Source organism: Papio anubis, chromosome 10 (genome assembly GCF_008728515.1).
Source record: "Papio anubis isolate 15944 chromosome 10, Panubis1.0, whole genome shotgun sequence".
In the NCBI taxonomy this organism is placed as follows: Eukaryota; Metazoa; Chordata; class Mammalia; order Primates; family Cercopithecidae; genus Papio; species Papio anubis.
In genome coordinates, this window is record NC_044985.1 from 11,092,290 (window position 1) to 11,117,241 (window position 24,952).

At 38.8% G+C, this 24,952-nt stretch overlaps 1 protein-coding gene across 17 annotated transcripts in view; it reads left to right on the top strand.

Moving 5' to 3' along the window:
* Positions 1–24,952, top strand: part of C10H2orf76 (chromosome 10 C2orf76 homolog) — a 113,325-nt gene that overhangs the window by 30,608 nt on the left and 57,765 nt on the right. For all 17 annotated transcript variants that reach the window (XM_031651185.1, XM_003909210.4, XM_017947932.3 and 14 more), the window contains exons 3-5: positions 8,942–8,992; positions 12,702–12,739; positions 18,207–18,288. In XM_031651185.1, coding sequence (XP_031507045.1) covers positions 8,942–8,992; positions 12,702–12,739; positions 18,207–18,288 — 171 coding nt within the window. The remainder of the gene's footprint in view (positions 1–8,941; positions 8,993–12,701; positions 12,740–18,206; positions 18,289–24,952) is intronic.

Here is a 24,952-nt window from a genome sequence, read left to right on the forward strand (position 1 = left end):
TTTCAGCAATAATGGAATTTACACATTTCTTTCAAATGCACATGGAGTGTTTATGAATAGTCCAGACTTCATGCTGTAAAACAAATCTTAATAGATTTTAAAGGATTCAAATTAGACAGTGTCTGTTTTCTGTCCATAATGAAATTAGATTAGAAATCAGTAACAGAAAGATCTCTGGAAAAATCTCCAAATATTTGGAAACCAAATAACACACTTCTAAATAGCCTAAGGGTCAAAGCAGAGATCAAAAGGGAAAGTATTTTGAACTGAATGGAAATGAATATACAACTTTTCAAATTTTGTGGGATGCATGTAAAAATAGTATTTAAAAGAAAGTCTATAGTACTAAAACACCTAAATATTAAAAAAGGTTTCAAATCAATGATTTCAGTCTCTATGTTAAGAAACTAGAAACAGAAAAGCAAATGAAACCTAAAATAATCAGAATAAAAGAAATAATAATGACTGCAGCAGAAAATAGAAAAACCATAGAGAAAATCAATGACAGTTGTCAAAGTTGGTTCTTTGAGATCAGTAAAATTGAGGAAGCTCTAGCCAGACTGATCAGGAAATAGAGAAGATACAAGTTACCAGTATCAGGAGTGAGAGTTGTCATATCACTACAGACTTTCTACAGATATGAAAAGAATAAGGGAATATTCTTAACAATTTAATGCTAATAAATACATTATCCTAGATAAAGTAGACAAATTGCTTGAAAGACCCAAACTATCAAAGCTGACTAAAAAAGAAACAGCCAGAACAACTCTGTATTTTAAAAGGAATTGTGGTTAAAAAACACTTCTACAAAGAAAACTCCAGGCCCAGAAGACATTCATACAGCCAACAAACACATGAAAAAATGCTCATCATCACTGGCCATCAGAGAAATGCAATCAAACCATTAATGAGATACTCATCTCACACTCCAGTTAGAATACATCATTAAAAAGTCAGGAAACAACAGGTGCTGGAGAGGATGTGGAGAAATAGGAACACTTTACACTGTTGGTGGGATTGTAAACTAGTTCAACCATTAGAAAACAGTATGGCTTATTCCTCATGATCTAGAACTAGATGTACCATAAGGACCCAGCCATCCCATTGCATATACCCAAAGGATTATAAATTATGCTGGCTCTAAAAGACACATGCACACGATGTTTATTGCAGCACTATTCACAATAGCAAAGACTTGGAATCAACCCAAATGTCCATCAGTGACAGATTGATTAAGAAAAATGTGGCACATATACACCATGAATACTATGCAGCCATCAGCATGAGTTTGTGGGGTCCTTTAGGGACATGATGCAGCTGAATCCATCATTCTTAGCAAACTATCACAAGAACAGAAAACCAAACACCGTGATGTTCTCACCATAGGTGGGAACTGAACAATGAGATCACTTGACTCGGAAGGGGAACATCACACACCGGGCCTATCATGGGAGGGGGGGAGGGGGAGGGATTGCATTGGGAGTTATACCTGATGTAAAATGACGAGTTGATGGCAGCACACCAACAAGGCACAAGTATACATATGTAACAAACTCACGCTATGCACATGTACCCAACTTACAGTATAATAATAATAAATAAATTAAAAAAAAAAAAAAAAAAAAAAAAAAGAGAGGAATGAATAAACTGTTATCAAACAAAAAAAAAAAACTCCAGGCCCAGATGGTTTCACTGGTACATTCTACCATATTTTTAAGGAAGAAATAATCTCAGTTCTGCAGAGATTCTTCCAGAAGAAGGATGGGAGCCAGGCACAATAGTTCTTCCCTATAATCCCAGCTGTTTAGGAGGCTGAGGCAGGAGGTTCTCTTGAGGCCAGAAGTTTGAGAACAACCTGAGCAACATAGTGAGATGCCGTCTCTTAAGAAAAAAGAAAAGGAGGGGGGAATATTTTTCACCTCATTCTCTGAGGTCATCCTTACCCTGATACCAAACCAGAGACAGTTGTTGGAAGAAAATAAAGCTACCAGCCAATATCCGTCATGAATGGAGATGTAAAAATTCTTGCCCAAACTTTAGTAAATCAAATCCAAAAATATTAAAAAGGATAATACATTATGACTCTCGGTTCTGCAAGCCACACACAAAGCCTAGTGCTGGCATGTGCTTCTGGTGAAGGCCTCAGGAAGCTTACTGCCATGGCGGAAGGCAAAGGGAAGTCAACATGCCACATAGCATGTCACATGAGAGAGGAAGCAAGAGAGAGAGAGAGGGAGAAGATGTCAGGCTCTTTTTAACAACCGGATCTCATGTGAACGAAGGAACTCGTAATAGAGGAGGAACTCACCCATTACAGCATGGAGAGCACCAACCCATTTGTGAAGGATCTACCCCTGTGACCAAAACACCTCTCACTAGGCCCATCGCCAACATTGGAGGTTACATGTCAACATGAGATTTGGAGGGGACAAAACATCCAGATTGTATCAATGACCATGTAGGGTTATCCTAAGAATGCAATGCTGGTTCCACCAAAAAAAAAAAAAAAAAAAAAAAAAAAAAAAGAATCTGTGTAATTCGTCATATTAATAGTGAAGAAAAGAAAACTATAAGATTGTTTTAATTGAAGACAGAATCCAAAATCCATTCCTGCTAAAAAACTATTTCAAGCTAGGAATAAAAAGGAACTTCCTCTACCCGATGAAGGGTATTTATGAAAAACTGTTGCCTAACATCATACTTAATGGTAAAAGACCAAGTGCTTTCCTTCTTTTTTTTTTTTTTTTTTTTTTGAGACGGAGTCTCGCTCTTTCGCCCAGGCTGGAGTGCAGTGGCGCGATCTCGGCTCACTGCAAGCTCCGCCTCCCGGGTTCACGCCATTCTCCCGCCTCAGCCTCCGAGTAGCTGGGACTACAGGCGCCCGCCACCACGCCCGGCTAGTTTTTTGTATTTTTAGTAGAGACGGGGTTTCACCATGTTAGCCAGGATGGTCTCGATCTCCTGACCTCGTGATCCACCCGCCTCGGCCTCCCAAAGTGCTGGGATTACAGGCTTGAGCCACCGCGCCCGGCCAGTGTTTTCCTTCTAAGATAAGGAAGCAGGGACATCTGTTCATCATCACTGCTATTCAACATTGTAGTGAAGTTCTAGCCATTCATTAAGGCAAGAAAATGAAGTAAAAGGCAACCCTGTTTGAAAGGAGGATGTGAGACTGTCATTATTCACAGGCAATATGATTATCTATGCAGAAAATCCTATGAAATCTATACAAATGTTACAAACTGAGCTTAGCAAGGTTATAAGATACTAAGATATAAGATCAGTATACAAGAATTAATTGTATTTATAGTTATAAGCAATGTACAGTGGGAAACTGAAAAAAATGATAAAACATCAAAAAAATGAAAAACTTAGGATACATTTGGTAGAAGTGTAAGACTTTTACTCTAAAAACTTTAACTATCACTGAGAGAAATTTAAAGAGCCCTGAGTAAATGGAGAGGTATACTGTGTTCATGGATCAGAAAACTCAAAACTGTTAAGATGCCATGTGTGCTCAAACTGTGGTATTGATTCCAGTTCCAATCAAAATTTCTGCAGGCTTTTTTTTCTTCCTTTCAGATAATACCAAGCTTATTCTAAAACGTATAAGGAAAGGCAGAAGACCTCAAATAGTCATAACTCACAAAAAGAAGAAAAAAAGTTGAAGAAATTGCACTAACTGATTTCATGACTTACTGCTATAAAACTCTAGTAATCAGTACTGCATATGTGATATTGGTGTGTAGATAAACATGTACATTAATGGGAAGTGGCGTCCAGACACAGACACACAGATGTGTTAAATTGATTTTTGCTCAAGGTATTTTTGAGGACAGTGTAATTTTCCTAAACAAGGTATTAGGACAATTTGGTAGCCATGTGCAGATAAATGAACCTCAATGCTTACCTCCTACCATGTACAAAAATAACTCAAAATTGGCCAAGAACTAAATGTAAAAGGTAAAACTATAAAACATCTAGAAGAAAACAGCAACAAACCTTAGAGACTTTGATTTTGGTAAAAGTTTCTTAAATACAGCACAATAAGCACAAACTATGAAGGAAAAAAAATCAGTTGGGCTTTAGCACAATTAAAAACTTTTCCTTTTCAAAATATACTGAAAAAAAATGAAAAACCAAACCACGGATGTGGAAAAAATATTTGTAAAACATACATCCAACAAGGAACTATTATCTAGAATAATAACAATTAAAACCAGAACCAAAACCTCTTATAAGACACACAACACAATTAAAAGCGGGCAAAAGATTTGAATGGACACTTCACTGAAGAAGACATGTGTATGGCAGATAAGCACATTAATTAATACCCATCATTAGTCTTTAGTGAAACAGAAATTAAAACCACAATGAGATTACACAACACATCCGTAAGAATGACTGAAATTTAAAGGAGTAACTGTAGCAAGTTTTGACTAGGATATGGAAGAACTGAAACTCTCATATACCACTAGGGGGAGTATTAAAAGGAACAACCTCTTTGGAACATGATTTATTATTTCTTTCCTTTCTTTTGGAGACAGTCTTGCTTTGTCTCCTCTAAGCTGGAGTGCAGTGGTACAATCATAGCTCACTGCAGCCTTAACTCCTGGGTTCAAGTGATTCTCCTGCTTCAGCCTCCTGAGTAGAGTAGCTGGGACTACAGACACCACCATGTCTTTTTTTTTTTTTTTTTTTTGAGACGGAGTCATGCTCTGTCGCCCAGGCTGGAGTACAATGGCGCGATCTCGGCTCACTGCAACCTCTGCCTCCTGGGTTCAAACGATTCTCCTGCCTCAGCCTCCTGAGTATCTGGGACTACAGGTGTGTGCCACCACGCCTGGCTAATTTTTGTATTTTTAGTAGAGATGGGGTTTCACCATGTTGGTCAGGCTGGTCTCAAACTCTTGACCTCAGGTGACCCACCCACCTTGGCCTCCCAAAGTGCTGGATTACAGGTGTGTCTTTTTTTAATTTTTATTTTTGTAGAGACAGGGTCTCGCTGTGTTGTCCAGGCTGGTCTTGAACTCCCAGGCTTAAGCGATCCTCCTACCTTGGCCCTCCAAAGTGCTGGGATTCCAGGTGTGAGCCCCTGCACTCTGCCAGCAGTTTCTTAGAAAGCTAAACATACACCTAGCGTATGATCCAGCCATTCCACTTCTAGGTGGAATGACAGTATGTGCCTGTGAGGAATGAAAGTAATTTCCTCCACGTGAATGTTCCCAGCTTTATTTGTGATAGTGCAAGATTAAAAATGACCTTTATCTTAAGGAACATGTTTGTTTTATTCTAGTTCCTTTGCAGACATCTTTATGCTCATTTTTGCTAAAGCTCTTATCTCACCGGAGTGTGTCTAATGTCTAATCTGTCTTTCTGTCACTGTGGAAGGTAACCGCTTTAGTTCCCACCCTTCTAAGTGCTGCAGGAGGGGAGTTGAGAGGGCTAGGTTCTGATCTCAGCTCTTGACACCTTGGACTGACCAGGCACTTCTTGAGACCTCAGTGTTCTCCACTGGCAATTGTAGGCATTAAATTATATGTATTCTTTCATGAATGTTTTTGAGCACATGCTGTGTACCAGGCACTAGTTTAGGTTCTGACAACACAATGGAGAAAACGGGCCGTGGTCCCTGCCCTCATGAAGCCAGTTTGTGTTAATTTGCTATGGGCTGGACATGGTCTTAGGTTTTGAGAGGACAGCCCATGTTGTCATCTCGAGGAATTTATAAATTCATAGGAAATAGAGACAAAAATAAGTTAAAAGACAAAACTATAATTGTAAAACCTGTTATGAAGGTAACAATATCAGAGAAGACCCCCACTTTAGGCAGGCTGTCAGAGGAGGCGGCACTTCAGTTAAGATTTAAAGGCAGGAAGAGAATAGGTGCATGCTGTGTCCTGGTCGTCTCTGCTCTCAAAAGTCTGGACTGAACATAAGACTGATTTGATTTCTTCAGTCGTAGACATCTCTAAATGATAATAGCTTCATGGGGCCATCTGTTCTTTACCTCACGGCTTTCTTCAGGGAGTTTCATTGTCTGATTCAGGAAATAAAAATGGCAATACATTAAATGGAATTAATTCTCCTTTCTGATGTTTAATGAATAGTTCTTTGGCCCATAATTCACAAATGATTGAGACAGAAGAAGAATAAAATGAAGTGCGTATACTCTTGTAAGCCTAAGCCAGAGGTTTCAAATTGGTGTCTGGCAGGGCAATTCCTGCCTCCAGAGAGGTTTCTTTTGGCCCATAGTGTTTTAAAAGTCAAGAAATTTCACCTAAGCCCTAGACTTGTAGCACTGCCATTTAAATCTTTAAGTGTGGCCACTCCAGGCTCATGTTCCTACAGCACTGATCAGTCAGCACTGACTGGCAGAGCCCCCTTTGATGGGCGCGTGCTCTCAGATCCCACTGCCCTTCCTTGTTTGACCTGCTTCACTCACCTGTTGTCACCTGTCTGGCCCCCGGGTAAATTTATTTGACTATGAATCATCTCAGGGTTTTTTTGTTTTGTTTTGTTTTGTGTTTAAATATCTCTGCCTGGGACCAGCCTACTGTGAATTGGATCCACTCGTGCCAGGCTGGGTGATTCTGACGTGTAGCCGGGTGAGGACCACACTCCTAGGACCGTAGCACTGGCTGGAAATGTACTTTTGTTAACAGCATTCACCACTGGAGCACACGCTGTCATGAGTGGGCAGCTCCTCTTTCACTCTGTTCCTGGAATACCTGGTAGTAGGTGCTTTAAATGCTTGTAACATAAATGAATAAATTCTATTTTAATTTGATATGTATTTGACCTTGAAAAAGCATTTTTAAAAACCCCACATTTCCTGACCAGGTGCTCATGCCTGTAATCCCAGCACTTTAGGGGTGAGGTGGGAGGATTGCTTGAGCCCAGGAATTTTAGATCAGCCTGGACAACCTAGTGAAACCCATCTCTATTTAAAAAAAAAAATGCCGGGACTATGGGCATGGTGCTGAGTGCCTGTGGTCCCAGCTACTTGGGAGGCTCAGGTGGGAGGATCGCTTGAGCCCAGAAGGTCAAGGCTGCTGTGAGCATAATCACGCCCCTGCACTCCAGCCTGGGCAACAGAGCAAGACCTTGTCTCAAAAAACCTTCACATTTCCTCATTTAGATATGTGGATTTTTTGGTTTGTTTTTAGTTTTCTTTAGTAGATAGCACATTCATGTGGTTTTAAGATCAAAATGTAAAAAGGAATATAGTGAAAAGTCTCCTTTCCCCTTCTGGTCCCTGTCTGACCAGTGCACCACCCCCTGCCCTCCCTACCCCCAGTCAGCAAGTACAAGCAAATCCAACCATAAATTCTCATTTCATCTCCTTTTTACTCAAAAGGTAGCATCCTAAAAATAATGTTCTGTCATATCTCTTTAGCCTTGACATAACTTGAAGATGTTATCATGTTAGTAGAGAGCTTCCTTCTTTTTCTTTTAACAGTTGAAAAGTACTTTTCATTGTTTGGGCATATTATGATTTACTTAACAAGTACCTAATTGAAGGACATTTGGACTTCTAACATTTTCTGCTGTGAGCAATGCTGCAGTTAATACCCTTCTATGAATGTCATTTTACACGCACACGTGTGCATACTATAATTCTATGATAATAAATTTCTGGCAGGGCACAGTAGCTCACGCCTGTAATCCCAGCACTTTGGGAGGCCAAGGCAGGCAGATTGCTTAGGTTCAGGAGTTTGAGACCAGCCTGGACAACATGACAAAACCCCGTCTCTACAAAAAAATTCAAAAAATAGCTGGGCGTGATGGCATGCACTTGTAATCCCAGCTACCTGGGGGGTTGACGCAGGGGGATCACTTGAATCTGGGAGGTCAAGGCTGCAGTGAGCCATGTTTGCACCACTACACTCCAGTCTGGGCAACAAAATGAGACCCTGTCTCAATCAATTAATAAATTCATTCATTCACTCATTCATTCTGAAGTGGAATGACTAGGTGAAGGAGTATATGCATATATAATTTTTATACACACACACACACACACACACACACACACACATTTCTCTGTTAGGTGTTGTACCAGCAGATCTTATTAATTAAAATTAGTACTGGCATTTGGAATATGTTTTTAAAAGAATATTTACTGTGTTTTGTTGTCTTTGCAGAGTTAGAGGAGTTATTTATTGGTTATATGAATTTTGGTAAGAGTAGTAAGATTGTTCCAGGTCATTGGTTTCCACCAACGGTCAAAGACCCATAAGGGGTTCTCAGATTCATATGCTAAACAAACATCAGCTATATATATATGTCTCACACAAGTGTATTAGTATATATTCTAACTATACATAGATACTGTTGTCTTTAATGAAATTAAAAATTCTTTTAATAGTGTTACTAAAGTCTTAGTTCAAATAGTAACAGCTCAACATCTTGTCAATAACTCTAATATTTTAGATGGTGATATGCTTTGTCCGTATCCCTACCCAAATCTTGTCTTGCATTGTAGCTCCCATAATCCCCACCTGTCAGGGGAGGGACCTGGTGGGAGGTAATTGAATCATGGGGGTGGGTTTTTCCCGTGCTGTTCTTATGATAGTGAATAAGTGTCATGAGATTGATGGTTTTATAAAGGGCAGCTCCCATGCACAAACCCTCTTGCCTGGCCATGTTAGATGTGCCTTTGCTCCTCTTTCACTTTCTGCCATGATTGTGAGGCCTCCCCAGTCCATTAAACATTTTTTTAAATAGATTACATAGTCTTGGGTATTTCTTTATAGCCGTATGAAAATGAACTAATATAGATGGCCCTTGGATTTCGGTGATGTATTCGTCCTGTGTTCTATCAGTTTTTTCAAAGTAACTTAGTCTGTAGATAGAGAAGAGTAGAACCAAAAGACTGTACATATTCCATGAATGTCTATTTGCTTATTGTGTAATAAAAATAATCTTTCTCTTGTAGATGTCCCTTTAAGGACCAGCCTGCCACCACCATTCAGAAATTATAAATATGGTAACCATTTTTTTATTCTTTTAAACTATATATTAATACAATTTTGCATTAGTTTGTTACAAACATATTTTGTTTTCAAAAATGAATTGACTATCTGTAAATAAAAACCAATTTGGAAGTTTATTTAGAAATATAGGAATGCTAGTATGTTGCGCAAATGAATTGTAATAGTAAGGAAGTGACATATTTGCAAAGAATAGCATGTTTGGCAAAACTATGTTTAAAATGAGTTTCTCTGCCAGATAATTAGAAAAGGAAAATGATTGAAGACTAAGAATTAAAAGAAGGGATTTAACATTTTAAATGCCAGTAATTTGAGCATGTTATATCGTAGTTTTATATGTTACAATTGATGATTTAAAAATGGAGTAATAAGGCAAGAAGCTAGATGTCATTCATTATTTGTTATAAAGATGGCACAGTTATTAACCTTCAGCAGAGGGACACTTACCAATCTTTGAATTTGAGACTTCACTTGAAAGGTATGATGCACCTAATACATATTTCTGTTAATTGATGCAGACATTTTAAAGTATAAATTTTTTATTACCTTAGATTATTTTTTTGGAGTGGCTTTTCATTCTGTTCTCATTTGATAGAACAACTTATGACCTAAAATCCTTTGAAATCACAATCTTCACCGTGTGTATGCATTTTAATATCCAGAAACTAATTGTAAGGTTATAAGGGGTAGTGAAGCAGAAGTTGAAGGCACTGAGTGGAAAGCACTTTGATTTATTGGGCTTAAAGAATTTACATACTCAATATTGAATAAGAGAAAGGAATAAAAAGGATGATTAAGGTAAATATGAAACTTCTCAATTGTGGCTTTCAAGGCTTTCAAAATACAATGTCTTGAAATATAGCCTTAAACTTGAATCAACTTACAGATGCCATTTTAAATTAGAATAGTTACATATGGTTTCCTTTTTCATGGGGTGTGTGTGTGTGTGTGTGTGTGTGTGTGTGTGTGTCTATATGTCTATGTGCAAAGCTGTGTTCCATGGAAGTTCTTTTGAAAGAAATTTTAGATAATGAAAGCGTTAGAATATCCAAGTTGCTAAGCATTATTGTGGTAGATAATGTACCTTTTAGGCTATTCTATCTTATTAACATCCTTCTGTCCTAGTATTTCTATACTGTTCAGATGAATTGGCAGAAAAAATGAATACATTTATCTGTGAAGAAATTCTAGAACCACTCAAGTTTTCGTAGACTTCAAGTGGCTTTGTCTGAACTTGGCTCTTTAACAATCTTCTGCTTTCTGTTGAACAAGGAAGGCTGCAGTGTTATTTTCGCCTGTCATTGTCATCCGAGATTGCCACCTCACAGTCTGAGATTGCCACCTCACAGTCTGCGGGACAGAGCACTTTGTTGGGTGTTAGGGAGTGGAAAGAGTGTGGAGTCAAATTTCAGTTTTGCCTGTTACTGTCTCCCTGCCCTTTGGCAAAGGGCTGGTTCTCTCTGCCACCAAGAGCCTGAGATTTCTTAGAGCCTTCCTCCCATTTAATTGGCATCCACATCTATTACTGATTTACCACGCATGCTACTTATCTTAAATCCCTATCGCCTAGATATGACGCATGAGGGCACACAAAAATGTAGTTGTTGTACAGTGTGGGCTGCTCATCCCTCTCTGTTTCGTAAAGCTGAGTGTGATGCTGCACAAATACAAGATGATATTTTTGTGAGGTTGCTTTCCTCAAGGAATTTGTATTTAGAAAACAATGCCCATAGGTGTTGTTTGTGATCATTATGAGGATGATTTGAAAGAAGCAAGAACAAGGGAAGTAACTTATTCAACACAGAAAGGGACAGTAATACATCTCTTTGCTGCTTTGTCATTTCTCCTTTCTTACCCACTCCTCAGGTCACACCCCTTTCTGTTGGAGAGAAAAATCTGGCAAAAACTTCTCTTCAAAACATTTCTTTTTGTGCTAAAATATGTAGCCATTTAGTTGTGTGTTTGCCAAACCTATTAGAGCAGCAGGATTTCTAGTTGAAAGGCTCATTAGCAAAATATATAGAACAGGATTAATATTTAGTAAGGTCAGACTATAGTTTTGCAGGTTGATTGCAACAGACTTTGAGCTCCTGTTATTTAAAAAATTACTATTGGCTTCTCTCACTTGTCTCAAATAATAAACATATCTACAGTAAGAAAAAGAGCATGATAGGTAATTCAGAATACTAGATAAGCTGAAAGTCAGCTTTGTTTATTTTCTTACACACATTTTAAGCTTATTTTTAGCAATTACGGTTTATTTACATCCCTAATATGTACATTTTACTTAGGTTAGATTTATTTTTATTTCTTAGGAATACAGAGTTATAGTCTGAGGATTATGTTGACCTTGTATAAAAAGTTACAAGACCGGGTGCAGTGACTCATGCCTGTAATCCCAGCACTTTGGAAGCCAAGGAGGACGGATCACCTGAGGTCAGGAGTTCGAGACCTGGCCAACATGGTGAAACCCTGTCTTTACTAAAAATACAAAATTAGCCGGGCGTGATGGCGGGCGCCTGTAATCCCAGCTACTCGGGAGGCTGAGGCAGGAGAGTTGCTTGAACTTGGAAGGTGGAGCTTGTAGTCAGCCAAGATAGTGCTGCTGTACTCTAGCCAGGGTGACAGAGCAAGACTTTGTCTCAAAAAAAAAAAAAAAAAAAAAAAAAAAAAAAGAATTGCAATAGATAACTGAAAGTTGACTATTTAAAATAATGGGCAAATTCAGAGTGCTAGTTCTTATCTCGATAGCCAGCTTATTCTGTATTATTAGAACATAGTTAAATAAGATCTGTTTTAAAAATAGATCCTTTCATTTCCTGTCACTGTTGGAATTCCTTGTTACAACGTGATTGATAGAAATGAGTTTTAGTGTAAGGTTGGGAGTTTATTCAGTAATACATTGTAATCATAATGCATTCATTAAATGGTTAAATAAAAATGAGTGAAGAATTGGAAACTTTCTGAATTCCAACCTGTTGAATGGCTGCGTAGATTATGTAATTAAGGGCTGATTGTTGCTGAATTAGAATTTTACCCAAGTGTGGAGAAGTTACTTACTGGAAATGCACAGTGTAGCCTGACTTCAAGATAAACAAATTAAGGAGTGAAGCTGGGTTTGAATAGAGCAGATTACATGGTGTGAGCCTGTGCAGTATTTGCAAACCAAGAGGCAGATATTGATATTCTTGGGGCATTAGCAGCCTTGTTCCGATTACCTGTGGTCCTAGATACAGTGTTTGAATTCTGAGAGTGGCAACACCTGTGTCATCGTTTGCTCTCGTCATTGTATCTCGTCTGAGTAGATTTTTTTGAACTGCTTTTGCTAATGTTTATTTTAAGACTTTTTTTTTTTTACATTATTTGCTAATCCTGGTCTGTAGTGATTCCAAAAAACAAGATACAGTAATGTGATTTGCTTGTCTTCCATTCTAAGAGAAAATGTGCTGAGTTGACATAAAGTTCTGACACACACTGCTGTGTGTCTAAAGACCAAGGCTTTAAAAGATAAAGATCTTTTACTTCAATTTTAATGATCTACAAAAGTAATTTTTCTTTTACTATATAGTATATTTCTAAGTGAGTCTGGTTATAAAACAAGGACTTACATTTCTCAATTTCATAGCCACCCTCCAATCATTTTAATAATTTGAAAAGAAGTTTAGAATAAACTGTGTAAAAAGATAACTTGCTTTTTTCTTTCAGATACACTAAAGATTATTCATCAAGCGCATAAATCAAAGGTATGTTCCACAGGTACACTATCTGGCACATAGCAAGTAATCAATGTTGGTTGAATTTGTGAATAAGTGAATGAATACCTGTACATCTAAAATATTTCCCATTATAATAGCGCTTTTTATTTTATAGGTACCCTTTCTACTGCCTTGGCTTTTTCATTGAAGAAAAATAAGCTATTTCCCTGTTAGTAGTAGGTCCTTTTTAAAAAAGTGTTAATTAAAAAAAAAGTATACCATATTTTGTTTATCAGGCACATATTTAGCATAAAATAAGCATAAAACTTGGAAAAGTAAATTCAGTTTACAGATAAAAGAAACTGCTTATTATCTGGCAATCCAGTGTCTTTTATTTTCTTAATTCTGTACCAGAACAAAAGGGCCAGAAGCAAACACAAATAATTCACTTGTTCTGATTTGATTCTTGCTGGGTATAAGAGAAGGCACAGAACCGTGGCTCTGGGAGCACACCTTTTAGCTCCACCAAGGCCACGGCCTGCAATACTGACGTTGTCTTGCCTTTCCCAAAGAGAGCTGTTTATGTATGGGTTTGTTGCGTGTTTATATTTCTGTTTTTTTACTTTTTTGGAGTAACATTTTTATGAAGCCACAATCAAAGAATTATCAGACAGACAGAGTGATTTTTTTCCCCTTTAATCTCAGTGGCCTTCTATAGAGTCCTCTTTAAAGCAGTAATCTTACTGTATTATATAAACTACTCAAGAACAAGATATTATTTGTCATATCCCAATACCTGGCACAATGCCTGGCTCATAGTAGTTTTTCCGTAACAATTTTTGAATGAAGTACTTATGAATTCATTTTATTTCATTGTCTTCTGTTGTCGTAATTGTACTTCATACACTCAATCACCTTTCAGATAAATGGGTATCACAGATCACAAGAAAATGGCATGAGGGTATGTCTGTTGACCATTGATTGATAACTGCTTTAAAATTTATTTAAAAATTTTTTTGTGGCTTAAAACAACACACGTTTATTCTCCCACAATTCTGGAGGTCAGAAGTCCAAAATCAGTTTCACTGAGCAAAAGTTAAGGGTTTAGTAGGGTTGGTTCCTTCTAGTAACTTTATTTTTTATACCAAGGATTGTATATGCCAGTTTTACAATATCCGTTGTGAAATGCCTCAAAATGTCATGCTCACATGTGTCTGGGGCTGTGATATGGAATCTGCCCCTTTGATTGGTACTAGAATATAGGGCCACCGTATTTGGACTTCGTCCAGTTTCTCTCTTTGGGGACAGGAATGTTTTCAACCTCATTCCTAAAATGTAGAGAATAGGAAATGTCCCATTTTATATTTTTATATATTATATACAATATATTTAAAATACAAATATAAATATAAAATAAAGTTAAAACAATATGCTCTTTGAAAAGGTTGTAAAGCAAAGTGAGTCCCCATTCTCCATTCATTGCTGCATGTTTTACATCGTTTGGCTTTTCATATGCTCATGTTTCCAAAAAGGAGTAAGTAGTAAATTATTCCTTTATCTTAGTGAAGACACAGTTCATCGTGTTCAAATTATCAGTATTATAACATTTTTAGAAATCTGGAAATTATCCTGTCATTGGAAGACAAAACAATCTTAGAATTGTTACTTATATTTAAGACATATGTTTCACACTGGCAGGTTCTAGTTATAAAATTAGGGCTTGTCTTTACAGTTGAACAATGTGTTTGTTTAAGGGAGGATTTCCAAAACAATTAAGTCACTTAGAGTGCTTCTGGAATCTAGCTTTATAAACTTTCATCCAAATCATAACAATGCTAGTTAAGATGCCCTGGGGATGGTTCTGCAAGTTTCTACTTCAACTTTTCTAAGGGAAGAGGTCAATATATTTTCACAGATACAGTTTTAAAACTTCAAAGAAACTTCATCCACATGTCCTCATTTGTGCCTTATCCAGCTCACAGTCATTTTTCTCATTTCCAAGTTATTGTTGTCCTTTCATTTTCTATTCCCCATCTGCGGGGCCTGTGGCATTGCTGGCCTGGCCTGTCAGTGTTCCAACTCAGCTATAATTTTAATTTCCTTCATCAGCCAAAAGGAGAGACTTCTAAATAATTCTGTTGTCTTAATGAACTCATTCATAAAAGGCATTTTTCCCATTTCCCTAGTTTTCTGGACTTAGAGACTTTCCTAATTGCAGTTACTACATATCCTCAGAAATTTCTTCCCATTCCAACAATAAAAAGACTGACTGGATACCTTCCCACCATAGCCTCGTGTGTGTGTGTGTGTGTGTGTGTGTATTATGGATGTAATCAGTGGTCTGTTTATAAAGTTAGAATAATTTCTATTAAAGAGATTGCAATAACTTTAATTTCCATTTTATGTGTGGAAGTCATATCCTGGAATAAACTTTATAAGAAATGTGCAGGGTCTTTAAAAAGAAAACTTAAAATGCTGCTGTCCTTCCTCACCCCTCACCACACACACACTTGAAAATATGAATCTAAGCTCTGGGATTAATTTTTCAGACCCATTAAAGTGAACTCTTCTCAAGATCTGTGCATTTTATAGTGTGAAATTGTACTTCAACTTAACAACAAAACAAAACCTGCTATGAGAGTTCCAAAATAAGACTTAAACAGAAATGCTTAGGATATTTTGGATAGGAAGATACAACAGCACAAAATCAATTCTCTCAATTTACATATTTAATGCTGCCCCAATAACACACAATACTTGTGTTTATATGTAAACTAAATAAGCTGATTTGAAAATTAGTATGTAAAAAATACGAATAATCAGGAGAACTCTGAAAAAGAGAAATGAGAGTAATTAGCTCTAACATATAAGACATGTTATAAAACTATAGTAATTAGAACAGTATGGCACTATCACATGAACTGGTAGTTTAAGGGCACAGAATTAAAAGTTCAAAAATAGACCCCAATGTGGAAATTGAATGTATGGTAAATATGGCATTTCAAGTTTGTAAAGAAAAGATGGCGGATTCAATAAATAGTACTTGAATAACTGCATAAACATCTAAAAAGCAGCTAAGTTGAATCTGTGTATTTTTCTTTATGCCAAAATAAATACCCCTTGGATTAAAAAATTAAACCCATAGATGAGGATAGAGATGAAACAGATGGAACATGACTTGATAATTTGTTCAAGTTGGGTCCTGGGTACAGGGCAGGGGGTTTATTACACTATTCTGTATCTATTGTATATTTGAAATTCTCCATGATGAAAAATTCAAAAAATGAAATTCATGAAAATATTTGAAGAGAACGTGGAATTTAAAAAATCTTGGAGTGAAGAAGGTCTTTCTAAATATGACAGAAAACTGAGAAACAATATGAGACTGATACATTTTACTTCATTCACTAACTTATTTATTCCAAGAAAATTCATTTAACACCTTCTATGTAAAAAAAAAAAAAAACAAACAAACAAAGAAACAAAAAAAAAACACTGAGAAAAAGCAAGGAACAAATAAAAAGTGGGGGAAATTTTTCTAACTTACAGAAAAGGCTGAATTTCCTTAGCATATGAAGATACTCTAGACTCTACAACTCTATTGGATAAATTAGCCTACAACTCCATCAAAAAATAGAAAATATTCAGAACTTTGAGCATAATAAAATACAAATTAAGACTATACTTAATCCACACCTGTCAGATTGGCAAGGATCAGAAGGCTTTGCTAACACACTGTGTTGGGAGAGTATGGGAAATAGGGCCTCTCAGTGGTCCCAGTCCTCTCTGGAGAACTAGATAGCTGGTGGATGGGGATTGGGAGGAGACTGACTTTTCACTTCCTATTCATATGTGCTTGGAGAACTTTGTATAATCAGTTATTATACAAAGAATAAAAAAAAAATTATTCTTTTTTTTTTTTTTTCGAAACAGAGTCTTACTTTGTTGCTCAGGCTGGAGTGCAGTGGCATGAACACAGCTCACTGCAAACTCTACCTCCCAGGATCAAGATATCTTCCTGCTTCAGCCTCCTGAGTATCTGGGACTATAGATGTGTGCCACCACACCCAGCTAATTAAATAAAACTTTTTTTTTTTTGTAGAGATGGGGTCTTGCCATCGTGCTCAGGCTGGTCTCAAACTCCTGGGCTCAAACAGTCCTCCTGCCTTGGCCTCCCAAAGTGCTGGGATTACAGACTGTATTACCTATTCTAAAATGATTTTTTGAGTAAAGTATTTTTTCTTTTAATGTGTGTGCTCTGGAGTTTAAGCCCCTGTGCTCTGCAGTGAATGAGGTCCATGAACCCTGCATGGCGTGGGCTTCGGATTTGGCTGCTGAGAGGCCTTTCCGTTGACTCTCTGTCTCAGCTGTATTCTAGAAATAGAATATGTTGCTAAACAGGTGTGTTCTGGTTGACAAGTGGTGCTGTGTGACACTAGTGGTCATCTCTTTGTGCTATTTAGAGGCAGATAGCAACTTTAAATTTTTCACTTGTATTTATGGAGTCTCGCTGGATTTGTAAATATCACTGGAGAGCACTCTTGTTTACCCCCACCCCAAATCACATAGAGAAATATTCCAATTAATGTGACATGGAACCAAATTTTTTTAGCTTGGGCAAGGTTTTTAGATATGTGGACTTATGGCCATTTGAAGTATACTTGTGGCCAGGTGTGGTGGCTCATGCCTGTAATCCCAGAATTTTGGGAAGCCAAGGTGGGAGGATCACTTGACTTCAGGAGTTCAAGATGAGCCTGGGCAATATAGTGAGACCCCGTCTCTACTAAAAACAAAAAAAAAATTAGGCTTGGTGGCACATGTATGCAGTCCCAGCTACTCAGGAGGCTGGAGATGGGAGGATTGCTTGAGCCTTGGAGACTGAGGCTGTAGTGAGCCATAATCATGCCACTGCACTCCAGCCTAGGTGACAGAGTGAGACCCTGTCTCAAAAAACAGAACAAAAGAAGGAAGTATACTTGCTTCTCTCAGAAGTCAGACTGGCCAGAGCTGGAAGCTCTGCTCTGTTGCTGACCAGGTTAGGATGGCAGGAGAAGATGATGATGATGCAGCAACAGAACAGTGACAGCTAAGAGAGAGTGCTCACCCTGTGGCTGGCACTGCTGAGGATTTATATGCTCCATCCTGTCACCCTTACCACAGGTGATGGGGAAGGAGCCCTCTCCTCCCCTTTTCTACCGACGAGGAAATCGAGTCCTAGAGAGGTCGTGTAGCTTGTTGAGAAAACACAGCTGAGTGCTGGTGGAGTCTGGATTTGCATCCTGATCTGACTTCATTGCCACGCCACAGGACTCTCCCCAGTGCTTTACGTGGTGCCTGCACTTGGCAGGACCTCACTGTGCCTCTGTTCACTGCCCTCATTATGGCCAGGGGAGTGGAATCTACTTAGATTATTGCTGTGCTCAAAGTTACAACTCTGTGTCTTTGAGAAGTCTCACGGAACACATCCATGTAAGTATAATAAAATGCAGATTTTCTTTTTCTTTTTTTTTTTTAGACAAATGAACTTGTGTTGAGTTTGGAAGATGATGACAGACTCCTGCTGAAAGAAGACAGCACTCTGAAAGCAGCTGGAATCGGTGAGGAAGGGGGCCTTGTGTTGCTGGAGGGGAAACCCTCTCCTGGCCTATGCTGAGGCCTGGCTGATGGTATTTGGATAACTCACTGGAAAGTAAATGCTGCTGTTGGCCCCCCGACACTGCCCGGTAACTGCTGAGAGGAGGAGGATGAGAATGATGTGCATTCCGATCTCTTGACTGAGGGCAGTAGATGTCTGCTCTCCAAATACGCAGAATATAAATGGCTCTTTTCAGAAGGTATGCTCAGAATTCTCCTGAGGGGCCGTTTAAGGGACGAGTTGTTAGTACCATGTCTCCTTACTCTTATCATTGTCACTTGAGCCGATGGTTGGAGAGAAATGGGCACAGTAAGAACTAATGAGGAATAATGCAATGCGTTGTTGTTGGTATCACATGCAGTGTGGTTTCTGATGGTCTTCCGAATCACTCAGGGCCCACCGAGGCATGGAATTTAAAATAGGAGCCTGGTGTGTGCAGCTGAAAAGTACCTGATTGGGCCTTCGAGCCTAGAATGTGCATTGGTTTTATTCTAAATAAATGTTATGTGACATATTTTGTGACCATTAGATGTCACTGTTATTCTACGTATATGTACACCTAAAGCTGATCTGGCAGGAGGGGAAGGGGAGATTGTCAGGGAGGTCTGAGTGGTTAAAGGCAGTGTGCCCCTGATACACCTCTGCTGTTGGTGACTGATGCAGTGTCACAAGCCATGCTTCTTCTTAATTATTTATTAATTAATTTATTTTTTGAGACAGAGTCTCACTCTGTCGCCCAGGCTGGAGTGCAGTGGTCCGATCTTGGCTTACTGCAAGCTCCATTTCCTGGGTTCAAGCAATTCTCCTGCCTCAGCTTCCTGAGTAGCTGGGACCACAGGTGCGCACCACCACGCTTGGCTAATTTTTGTATTTTTTTAGTGGAGACATGGTTTCACTATATTGGCCAGACTGGTCTCAAATTTCTAACCTCAGGCGATCTGCCTGCCTCAGCCTCACATTGTTCATAATTATTTATATGCACTTGTTAAGGAACACGTTTAGTAAGGTGCACATTGGGAGCCTGGATTTTTTTTTTTTTAATGAGTATTATTTTTAGTTACTTTAATCACGTATATCAGGAATTTACTTCTGATTGATTCATGTGACTAGCATGAATTCCTGACATAGATCTGAGTTAAACAGGATCTTAAATAGCATGTTGTGAAATCTTAGACTTGATTTCTCTGTTGTCATCTACAATATTTGCTAGAATATTCTTGTCTTTCCATGTTATGAATATGTAAGGTTGTTATTTTGAAGAATGATTTTAAATTTGGCATTTGTTTCTTTAAATGCTATTATATTATTGTAGCAGGTGGCACCTTTGTGATTGGGGCATGTAGCACCTAGAAGGTAGCCCTGTTTGTTGTTAAAGCATAAAGCATAATGAATATTACAGACTGATATTGATGGGGGTATTGACAGACAGCTCCATGGAAAACACTGGAAAATCCAAAAACTGAAAAAAAGGTAATATTTCACAGGATAATAAAGTTGACATTTCAAAGAAGTGAGGAAATAATGATTTAGCCAGAAAATTATGTGAAGCCCATTGCCAAAGCATTCAGGAAAATAAAATTCAAACTCTTATCTCATCTCTGTTTTTATTACAAAATAAATTCTAGATGGGTTAAATGTTATAATGTAAAAAAATTTTTAAAAATGAAAATGTAGTTCAGTAATCTCATAATCTTGGGAAGGAGAAGAGCTTTCCAAGCATGAGCTCAAAGACAGAAGCCGTAAAGGGGGATAAGTGATAGATTTGACTACGTAAAAACTAAAAACTGTAAACAGTTAAAGGAGAAACTTTGAAAAATATTTGCAGCATATACAACAGTTAAAAAAGTTATTAGCCTGGGGTCGGGTGTGGTGACTCATGCCTGTAATCCCAGCATTTTGGGAGGCTAATGCAGGAGGATCACTTGAGGTCAGGAATTCGAGACCAGCTTGGCCAACGTGGTGAAACCCCATCTTCACTAAAAATAAAAAAAATTAGTCAGGCATGGTGGCATACGCCTGTAATCATAGCCACCTGGGAGGCTGAGGCGGGAGAATGGTTTGCACCTGGAAGGTAGAGGGTGCAATGAGCTGAGATTATGCCACCGTACCCCAGCACAGCACTCCAGCCTGGGCAACAGAGTGAGACTCTGTCTCAAAAAAAATAGATAGATAAATAAATAAATAAGTAAAAAGAGAAGAAGTTATTAGCCTGACTTTATAAAGAACCGTTGTAATTACTATGAAAAAGAGAAATTCTACTGATAGAAGAAATAACTCACATATAAAAAATAGCTCCTTCTCATTAGGAGAGAATGAGGACTTACTAGAAATGAGTACATAGATACTGTTTTATGTAATAGAGTCTAGTGTGAAGACTCTAGTCTGGGGCTGGGTGCCATGGCTCACGCCTGTAATCCTAGCAGTTTGGGATGCCAGGCTAGTGGATCGCTTGAGGCCAGGAGCTCTAGATTAACCTGCACAACATAGTGAGACCTCATCTCTATAAAAATAAAAATTAGAGTCTAGAGCCAGAGTGCTTGGGTCCAAATCCTGATTCTGTCTTTTACTGTCTAGGTGACCTTGGACCGCAGCAGTTGTTATAAGATTAGCAGACATGAAAAAAGTGGCATTGTCCAAGGGAGTTCAAGGTGTAGGAAAAATGGAGCGTCTTATACCACCGTCAGGAATGAATATGACCTCGAATTTTCTGTGGGTCAGTTTGACCAATAAGACTTTCCCAAGTTTGAATTTCAGTGATACTTGTTTCTTTTTGTTTGTTTGTTTTGAATATTTAAAGTTTATTTCTTTCAGTACTTAAAGAAACATAGACTGAAATACTGGGAGAAACAACGGGTCCACTGACTGCAGACCAAGATGAATTAGTCAAGAGATAATATAAAATTTGAGCCAAGGGTCAGTTCATCCCAAACAGGTTTTGAAAGATGGTAAAGTATTCCCTCCCTCTCAGATGTCTTCAAATTAATGTTTTGTTTGTTTGTTTGAGACAGAGGCTCACTTTGTTGCCCAGGCTGGAGGGCAGTAGCACAATCTCAGCTCATTGCAACCTCTGCCTCCCGGGTTCAAGCAAACCTACTGCCTCAGACTCCCAGGTAGCTGGGATTACATAGTGATACTTGTTTCTAAGCCAACAGGGACAAGCCGTGAGGTTGTGATAGGTCTTCAAGGGGGTGGTGGGGTTAGCCCTGACCTTCCCTTGTATGTGAAGCACTGATGTAGAGCTTGATTTATTGAATAGAAATAGAACATGCTGTGTGATACCATTATGGTTTGGGTTTTTTTTTGTTTTTGTTTTGAGACCAGAGTACTTGCTCTGTCACCCAGGCTGGAGTGCAGTGGCACAATCTTGACTCACTGCAGCCTCCACCTCTTGGGTTCGAGCAAATTCTCCTGCCTCAGCTTCCTGAGTAGCTGGGGTTACAGGTGTGTACCACCACGCCTGTACCACCACGCCCAGCTAATTTTTGTATTTTTTAGTAGAGACGGGGTTTCGCCATATTGGCCAGGCTGGTCTCGAACTCCTGACCTCAGGTGATCCACCTGCCTCGGCCTCCCAAAGTGCTGGGATTACAGGTGTGAGCCACTGTGCCCGACCCCATTATTGCTTTAAAGTGTTTAAAATATACATGTAAGATTATTGTTTATGTGTATATGGAGAAAAGATCATATGCCAAAATTATAGAAATGGTTTCTTGAGGTGGTGGCATTGCCGGTAATTGATATTCTCCTTTGTAATTAAAGGACCATTTTTTTTTTTTTTTAAGTATAAACCCATGAAGTTGGGGAAAGTCAGTTAGAATGAAGGCTGTGCATTTTGCTTGCTTTCTGGCCTTCTGTAAGCCACTTATCGTCTCTGAAACTCTATTTTGTTTTCTGTAAAAATAGGAAGAATGAAACCTATTCTAGAAGGCTGTCATAAGGGTTGTGTAAAACAATGAAGGCATCGGGAGTGATGTGTGTAAAAGGCCCTCAAGAACAACTGCTTTGTCTGGAAACCGTCCTGGAGAAGCCAATTGGCAAATGTTTTGACTTTACTAAAATATTGAGTTGTTGGTCTTGTTGTGATTAATTACAAACTGACTTATGTAATGAACCATCTGTAAAGGTGAGAAGCAAATCCCTTTTTTGTCCTCTTACTTTAAGGCTATTGGTCCTGGATCAGAGTCAGATTCTTTTCCCAGATTCTCCACTCATTTCAGGGTGGTATGAGGACTCCAAACGTCTCTCCTAACTCCAGCAAGCCAGCAACCCTGGGCTCAGGGTGATTTGGGTCCCTGCAGGGAGCGAGGGTACCTGGAAAGCAACAAAAAATTCTAAGTGAGAACTGAGTTGTGAAAATGATACTTGAAATGTGATTTTTTTAAGACAGACCTCACTCTGTCGCCCAGGCTAGAGTGCAGTGGTGCGATCTCGGCTTACTGCAACCTCCGCCTCCCAGGTTCAAGTGATTCTCCTGCCTCAGCCTCTGAGTAGCTGGGATGATAGGCATGCACCACCACGCCCATCTAATTTTTGCATTTTTAGTAGGGATGGGGTTTCGCCATGTTGGCCAGGCTGGTCTTGAACTCCTGACCTCAAGTGATCCGCCCGCCTCGGCCTCCCAAAGTGCTGGGATTACAGGCGTGAGTCACTGCGCCCGGCCTGAAATACGTGATTTTTCTAGGGAATTTTCCCTCTCTCAGTGCCATGTTTGATGAGATTTTTAAGAGGTTTAAGAGAAAAATTCGAAGTCATCTCTGCCTCCCCCTTTTCACCACCTGATCTTGCTGTAGAGCCGTCACTCTGCGGCCACAGCCCGTTGCCATGGAATAATACCAGGGTAACAAATTTATCATTAGGACTTTTCTGCAGTAGTCATGAAAAGAAAAGAAAGGCTGCAGGTGGGGAAATTAGGGAAAAAAAATGTTTGAAGATTTCTTTTCTCATGGAGAAATTCTCTAGTTCATCCTTTGGCTTTTTCTCTGCAGTGCAGATCCCGATGGAACATTCTACACCTGACGTCAGTGGAAGTTTTTTTGCTTGTGGACTCAGTACGGAAAACACGTACTTAAAAGAGATTTGCTCAGTAGAAGCAAGAAGAGACTTTTACCTAGAAATGTTACTTATAATTTAAAGATTGTTTTTACCTTGTTGTCAGCAGTTGTAGTTTTATGGACTAATTCCCCTAAGTAATAAATTTACGTGTAAGGGTTTTTTTTTGGAAGTGTTATTTTCTCTCTTTCATTTTGCTACATTCTATTACTGTTGTCTTTGGAATCTGGTCTGGTTTAAGAGAGAAATTGTGACTGGGTAACTCTTCCAAAGCCAGTTGTGTTTCATTGGAAATATTTTAAAACAAGATACAGTGGCCAAACTGTAAGTGTTTATCTGAGGGAAGCATTCTCGGCAAGCCAGGTCTTGTAATAATTCCAAAACTCCCTCGTGGTTTGTTTTCATTTTGCGTGTCACTTCTGTCATCTGCCCCCAACCAGATCCCTGTCGTTCACGCCTCGCCTCTTTGGGTGATCTTGTCTGTACAGCTAATATTGTGGGATTCTGTGGCTCCCCCTTTTCTTTCAGGATCATGTTTGATTTGTGTGTCCTTAAGGTGTGGGTCCCCTTCCCTTTCTTCTTCTGGGTAGCAATATTTTAGGTCATGCGTGTTTTCTTCCTTCGACAGTATGTTATGGTGGCCGTTTTTCACTCTTACATAGAAACAGTGATAGTCTGGTTACTCGGTAATGTGGGTGTTGGACTCGGGAAACTGGGGGTTTCCAGAAGCAAGACTTAGAGTGAACCTCTGTGGAGTGCTTTCCTTTTTACCTCCCCACACCATGGTGGAAATTACAGGCATGTACCCAGTCTAGCAAAGACTGAGATTTTTTTTTTTTTGGCTAGTTGTTTTCTTCAAACTGTAGTTTGAAATCTTCTCTGCCAGCAGATCCAAAACAATATTTGAAGCAAGCCGCGAAATAAAAGGCACAGCACTTGGGACCTCTGTTGGTGGTGAAAACTTAGAAATATAACTCAGCTGCGAACACAGCTTTGAATGATTTGTAGATGAGGATTTTGTGACATTTGGGAGGATAGGTGATACTCCTCAAGTGGGAGAGAGGGGGAAACTTCGTCCTTTTGGTCTCAGATTGCCACAGAAGCCACACCTCACCCTTCATGTATTTTTTTGGTCAACAGTCTGTGGTTATTGTCACAAGGCAGCCTCCCTGATCGTGGATTTTCTGTACCACAAAGTCAGTGTGCGTGTCTCAGGCTCCTTTTTCCAGACAACAGGGGCTGCGCCTCATATTACATTGGTGCTGACTAGCACAAGGCTGGGGACTCAGAACATATGGATAAATCCTTGTTGATGATGAGTTTATTGAGATAAATTAGTTGAAGAGTTTAAATACATTGCATTTAATTTTTCTTGGGATTTTACACTTAAAATTGATCTTATATTCTTTCATTTAAAGTCATTATCATTATGTTCCTTTTAAAGTTGTGTATGTCTGTCTGGAAGCATTATAAAATTATTAATTTTATATCCAAAGTTTGAAAGCCCTGGCTTGTGTTTATTTCATTAAACTTGAACATCAGTATTAAAATGATCCTACAAATGTATTTGGAGGGTT